The sequence below is a fragment of the Wyeomyia smithii genome, chromosome 1 (genome assembly GCF_029784165.1).
Source record: "Wyeomyia smithii strain HCP4-BCI-WySm-NY-G18 chromosome 1, ASM2978416v1, whole genome shotgun sequence".
Taxonomy (NCBI): Eukaryota; Metazoa; Arthropoda; class Insecta; order Diptera; family Culicidae; genus Wyeomyia; species Wyeomyia smithii.
Window position 1 is genome coordinate 30,988,399 of NC_073694.1, and position 6,000 is coordinate 30,994,398.

At 42.1% G+C, this 6,000-nt stretch overlaps 1 protein-coding gene across 3 annotated transcripts in view; it reads left to right on the plus strand.

The window, feature by feature from the left end:
* Nucleotides 1-4,583, plus strand: part of LOC129733924 (rhophilin-2) — an 86,036-nt gene extending 81,453 nt beyond the window's left edge. For all 3 annotated transcript variants that reach the window (XM_055695544.1, XM_055695546.1, XM_055695547.1), the window contains 8 exons: nt 1,319-1,472; nt 1,538-1,679; nt 1,747-1,958; nt 2,035-2,139; nt 2,208-2,352; nt 2,457-3,412; nt 3,473-3,625; nt 3,690-4,583. In XM_055695544.1, coding sequence (XP_055551519.1) covers nt 1,319-1,472; nt 1,538-1,679; nt 1,747-1,958; nt 2,035-2,139; nt 2,208-2,352; nt 2,457-3,412; nt 3,473-3,625; nt 3,690-3,896 — 2,074 coding nt within the window. In that variant the 3' untranslated portion in view covers nt 3,897-4,583. The remainder of the gene's footprint in view (nt 1-1,318; nt 1,473-1,537; nt 1,680-1,746; nt 1,959-2,034; nt 2,140-2,207; nt 2,353-2,456; nt 3,413-3,472; nt 3,626-3,689) is intronic.
* The last annotated feature ends 1,417 nt before the right edge of the window (nt 4,584-6,000 follow it).

Below are 6,000 nucleotides of genomic sequence, written 5' to 3' on the forward strand. Positions count from 1 at the left end.
ATGAAAATTGATTTGTATAGGAGTCTTCAAAACGACGCACGCATAAAATTACAGATTACAACTTTAACAGGAGCCTATTATTTGCCAACTGAAATTGCCTCGTGGACAGCATTACCATTGTTTCGAATAAAATCTAGCAAAACGGGTTTCTGGTGCGCAATCATAAACCTAGCAAAATTCAGACATTTGTTCCTTATTCACCAATCTGAAGTAAAAATTGTCGTACCTATCCTAACCTAACAAATTGTTTACAAAACTGAAACTTACAAAAGTTGATACCACAGACTACCTGCTATTCCGCAAGATCCGAACCGATTTTGATCGAACCTTTTTCAAAAGATGACAAATTTATCATAGTTTTTGAGACAGTAGGGGACTTTTCGAAATTTTCCGTTGTTCCGGATTTATCGAGGGGAACTGTGGGGTAAGTACCCTTCCAGAGACACAGGCTAGATTAGAAACGGTAGCGAAACCTTGCTTGCGGAATATCAAACTTTAAGTTTTTGCAAAAGAACACTATTAACGATTATTATTTGGCCACTTGGACGAGTAATGACCGTTCCTGTCCGAGTTTTTTTTTATATGCCGCAAGCTAGGTCTCGGAACCATTTCCAGAACCGATTCCCAAAACTCGGCCAGTAGTGGCCAAAACACGCCCCAATGGCCAAATACCGATCGCCAATAGTGTTGTTTTGCAAAAACTGAAAGTTTAATATGCCGCAAGCAAGGTTTCGCTACAGTTTTTAATCTAGCCTGTGTCTCTTGAAGGATACTTGCCCCACGGTTCCCCTCGATAAATTCGGAACAACAGAAAATTTCGAAATGTCCCCTACTGTCCCAAAAACTAGGATAAATTTGTGATCTTTTGAAAAAGGCTCGATCAAAATCGGTTCATATCTTGCGGAATGGCAGGTAAAATAATTTTCATTTTTTCGGCTCCGGAGTGGTCGGGTACGCAACTGTTAACCAAGCTCGGCCATTGATGTTTTTCCGCAAACCAAGTGTGCGTTAAGCAAAAATGAAATATTTACCCTGCGCATACAATTTACGATAGATACGCGCAACCGTAGTGGCAAATGCCGACCAAAGTAGACTTTGCCGAGTTTATCGTATCGGTTGATGTTTCGCTCCGGTTGCTAGGTAAATATGCCCGACTCTGTTAATGTTCCGCCCTGGATACGACATTAACCGAAATTTTCACTCCAACTTTGAACTCTCAATTTTTTTCAAGCATGGAGAAACCACTTTATTCAATCTAATAGGATTACAGCCACTTTAATCACTGATAGTTACCTAATTCATGTTTTTTTCTTCACAGTTTGGATTACGTCATACCGATGATCCCACTGGGCCTGAAGGAAACCAAAGAAGTCAACTTCATGGAACCGTTTTCGGATTTTATCCTAGAGCACTACAGTGAAGATTCGAGCGTGTACGAGGATGCCATTGCCGATATCACCGATACGAGACAGGTGAGGCTAGAAGCTGTTTCTACTTGAAGACTAATTGTAATAAACGAAAATTATTTTTTTATTAGGCTGCCAAAACCCCAACCAGGGATGCGCAAGGCGTGGCGCTTCTGTTCCGCTACTACAACTTGTTGTACTATGTTGAGAGACGGTTTTTCCCGCCCGATCGAAGCCTAGGGGTTTATTTTGAGTGGTACGACTCGCTCACCGGTAAGTTCTCCTGCAAAATCGGGCTCAACTGGAACTAATTGTTCATGACAAAACGAATTTTCCGCAGGGGTACCCTCGTGTCAGCGTACGGTCGCATTCGAGAAAGCCTGCATCCTGTTCAATCTGGCCGCTATCTACACGCAGATCGGGGCCAAGCAGGACCGCTCGTCCGAGAAGGGCCTGGACGCGGCGGTCGACAACTTCCTGCGGGCGGCCGGGGTGTTCAAGCACATCTACGACACGTTCACGAATGCGCCCTCGATGGACCTTAAACCGCAGGTGAGTTGGTGTGGGAGGATTTTCACAATAGTAATGCAACTAAAAGAAACAAAATATAACTTCACGCTTGTCGCAGGTTCTGGAAGTGCTGGTTGCACTCATTTTGGCCCAGGCACGCGAGTGTCTGTATGAAAAACTTTTACTACAGCTAGAAGAAACGACCAATTCCGATTGCAGTGCGGTAAGTATAAGCGAGCTTAAGATTAATTTAGTAATTTCAGTGTTTATAATATGCTTTCGCTGTTTTAGTTCCACCGCAATCTTTCCGGCGAAGCTACCCAGTTGATGGTCGAGTATCGCGAAATACACCGGATAATACAGAATAACGAGGCGCATACTTATCTGCCCGAGTGCTGGGCCGGGCTGGTCCCGCTCAAATCAGAACATTACAAAGGTAGGCCTAAAAATGATTTGCAGATTGTTATAGTTTCTACAGCCGTTTATCCATGTTTCTCTATATTAACGTACACCCTCCTTCTTTTTGATACCCCTTTTTAGCCCTGGCCCACTATCACACAGCCAAATCGATCGACCCGGCGCTCGTGACACCCGGCAAAACGAGCACACCATCCAAAAGCCCAGCCGGCAACCGGCAGAAGTTGGCGGCTTTCGGTAGCCAGACGACGCTCACCCAGTCTCGGGATACGTTCATCTTCGATGAGACCTCACTTGAGGGCGACCTGAATCCGGCCATGCTCAAGAAAGCCCATCTTCGGGAGTCGCTGTCTAGTCATGAAGAGGCCCAGCGGCTGCAGCGGATGTGCCGCGAGTTGAAGAACAAAGTCGCCCTAACTAAGGTACTGAACTACGCGCTGGAGAAAACCTCCGAAGAGCTGGAGATGCTCGATATGGAACTGGACGGGTCCGGTTTCCTGGATGAGGACATTGATCTGATTGATGTCACCCTAAATACAACCTCGAAGTTCACGATTTCGTTGACCGGACCAGATTTTACCGCATATAAAATTGAGGATCCATTTCGGAAGCTCGGTCCGATAGCAATTTTTTCCGCCAGACGACACTGGACGGCGCCACGGTGCATACGGCTTCAGAAGGGCAGTTCTCTTGCGATTACTGGCGGAGGAACGCTGGATCGACGTCGCTATAATAGTACTACCTTGAACGGGGGTAGTGCCGGAAGCACTAGCAGCGGAGGAAGCAGCATCGGAAGAAGTGACGGAAGTGGCCGGGAGAAATGTCAGTGTAACAAAACCAATTACTACAACGACTTGCGCTCGTGTGACGTTTGCTTTAAGAATGTATGTAACGCCTCTGAGTCCGACTATCATCGTCAGCAGAGTCATCATCGATCAGCCATCGGATTAAACGTGGCTCAATCGATCGACGGAAGTGACTACAGTGGCACCATCGATAGCTTCGAGAGCTTTGGTTTTCATGTGCGAAGTGATGCTCCAGTTATGGTTTCGAACGTTGAAATCAATTCGTTGGCTGACGTGAGTAACAACAGCTTCAATCGTCCTCGAGCTAATCAACTAATCGATTGTTAATTTCAGCTCGGTGGTATTAAGGAGGGAGATTTCATCGTAGAATTGTGCGGAATCGACGTCAAATGGTACACCCACCAGCAGGTGCTGAAGTTGATTAAGAATTGCACCAACAGTTTGGACCTCAAAGTGATCACTCCGATGGATCGCAATTACTTGAAGGTACGTAACCCGCCTGCAAGTTAATGTTACCAATCACCAATGCATACACCTATTTTTTTCTCAGCCCATGGCCTCCACTCACTCCAAAGGATCGATTTCAACGCTGTCTGGCAGCTCGTCGGGAGTGTCCTCCGGTGCGCCAAGTCCGACCGGGACGACAACCAAGAATAGTAAACCCCGCTCGAAGCTGGGCAAAAATCGGCTCAGTAGTTTCACCTCCGGCAGCTGGAACCCGTTCCGCCGAACGCAGAGTTTAGGAAAAATATTCTAGCCTGTCAGGTTTGTTATTATTCTGTACAGATTCTACCCCTAAGCTTGTTTCGCTGTTAAGTATATACTACCGAATGCCAGAAGGAAACCCAAGTCTTGATATACTTATAATTCTTATCTATATGTACTTTTAAACTCACAATCACAAAACATTTTAGGATTGTAAAAAACGGATGCCATCGAACGATCGGGATCGCCGTTTGTTGCTAGAACAAAGTCAATTGGCGCCCGATCGTTGTTGTATTAGCAAGTGTACTTAAATTATCAAGCTATTCAATCTTTTAAAAGGACAGTTCTTAGTCTGTATATTTATTATTTTAACCTCAAATAGAATTCTTCGAATATTAATACGAAATGTACTATTGTGTACTACTAAATGTACAATTATCTTCTTGTTGGCGCCCGACAAATTCAGCAACCGTGGGATCGTCATGCAGTTGTCTTCTGGGACACCCTTAAAGGTAGACGAAATCATATAGAGAAATATTTCACATGTATGAGAAAAGAGAAAAACCTAATAAGCTTTGTACATTTGAGTAACTTTTACGGATTTAATAAGAATCAGGATATATGTTAGGAAAGCGAACGATACACACTTTCTTGATGAATAAGGGAGTACCTATACATTCCAAAATATCTATGATTTGCAAAATGGAAAAGAAATAAATAATGGTTCAGAAACATGAAATTAGTGTTTTTCTTTTGTCCAAAATTGTTGAATAAGTCGATATTTTGTATACAAACTAGAAACAATTTTGAATAGTATTTTCAATTCAACCGAATTAGGCAATTTTGCTTCTTAGTCTGTAAAGTCAATACCAATAATGGAATACTAAAGCCCTATTTTGTTTTTGATCTTAAATGGATCATTGGAATACTGAAATTTGAAAGCATTTTTATTCGTCAAGAAGCAAAAAAATAAAATCATAATAAATTAAAAACGTTTCTTATAATGATTACAATTATTGTACCAATCGTTTGGCTCACAACACAACATTCTCACAGCTCACCTCTCCCTCTGAACATTTCTATTTCCCACACAGTCACTCCCATCGCATTTCGTAGTCCCAACACAACATAGCAACCGTTGACATTGTGATTTTTTTTTTCATAATTTCCGTTACGTATTTGGTTTCAGCTGAAAGAAAGAATACTGAAAAGAAAAATAATTGAAACCGAATATTTTAGAAAAAACAAGCAGCGATTCAAGTTTTAATATGTAAAAATTTGGCTTGTGTTCAAAAAGTTTGCAAATCTCAGTAAAAGCGGTGTAATTACAGCGCCTCGAAATCTTTGGATGTAAAAAGTTTTTACGCGGAGCGAACGAGATCTAGTCCTTTTGGTGCTGGAAAAAACCGGCACTACCAATTCGTGTTTTATTGGGTGAGTTTTTGATCAAATTTTTTTCGGATGGCTGAGTTTTTTTTTCGATCTACCGTTATATGTGACCAAGAGAAGTATTTTTTAAACATTGACCTTTTTCATAGGAATCTGTGAAGGAAGGTAGCTATGATGTCGCACAGGATATAATTCGCTCAGCATTTCGGAGACCCACACCTTTAGTAACTGCAAGGGTGTCAGCAGCTCGAGGATCAGGTCAGTAGTAAAATTGCCAGGCTGAATTTGATGTGTTCCTTTACCCCGCTGTTCTTGCAGCTAGCGGATCTGTTCAATGCACAAGCAATTGTTGACGATTTTGCGTCATACACTAAGAAATAGATCGAGGAGAAAATCTACTTCGTGCCAAAACAAGAGGCCCTACGAAATAGAAGATGGCTGAAGTTACTGCTGGATTGCGCGAGTTGCATAAGGTATTGTTTATTTGAAACAGTCGCCTTTGAGAGCTTCAGTACATATTTTTTTCGGAATCTCCAAACTGTATTCAGTGACCTTCGAAGAAAAAGCAGTTTGCACACAGATTTGACATAATTTGATTTGTTAACTGATTCATTTGTTTTTATATTGATGACTTCAACGGTTTGAGATTTTTGTGACATTTTTTTAATCTTTTAGATTTCTTATTTTTTTTTTGGGATGCAGAAAAGAGCAACAATCCTTCCAGGATGGGATAAATTGCCGTAATCTCAACAACAAGTAAATGCATG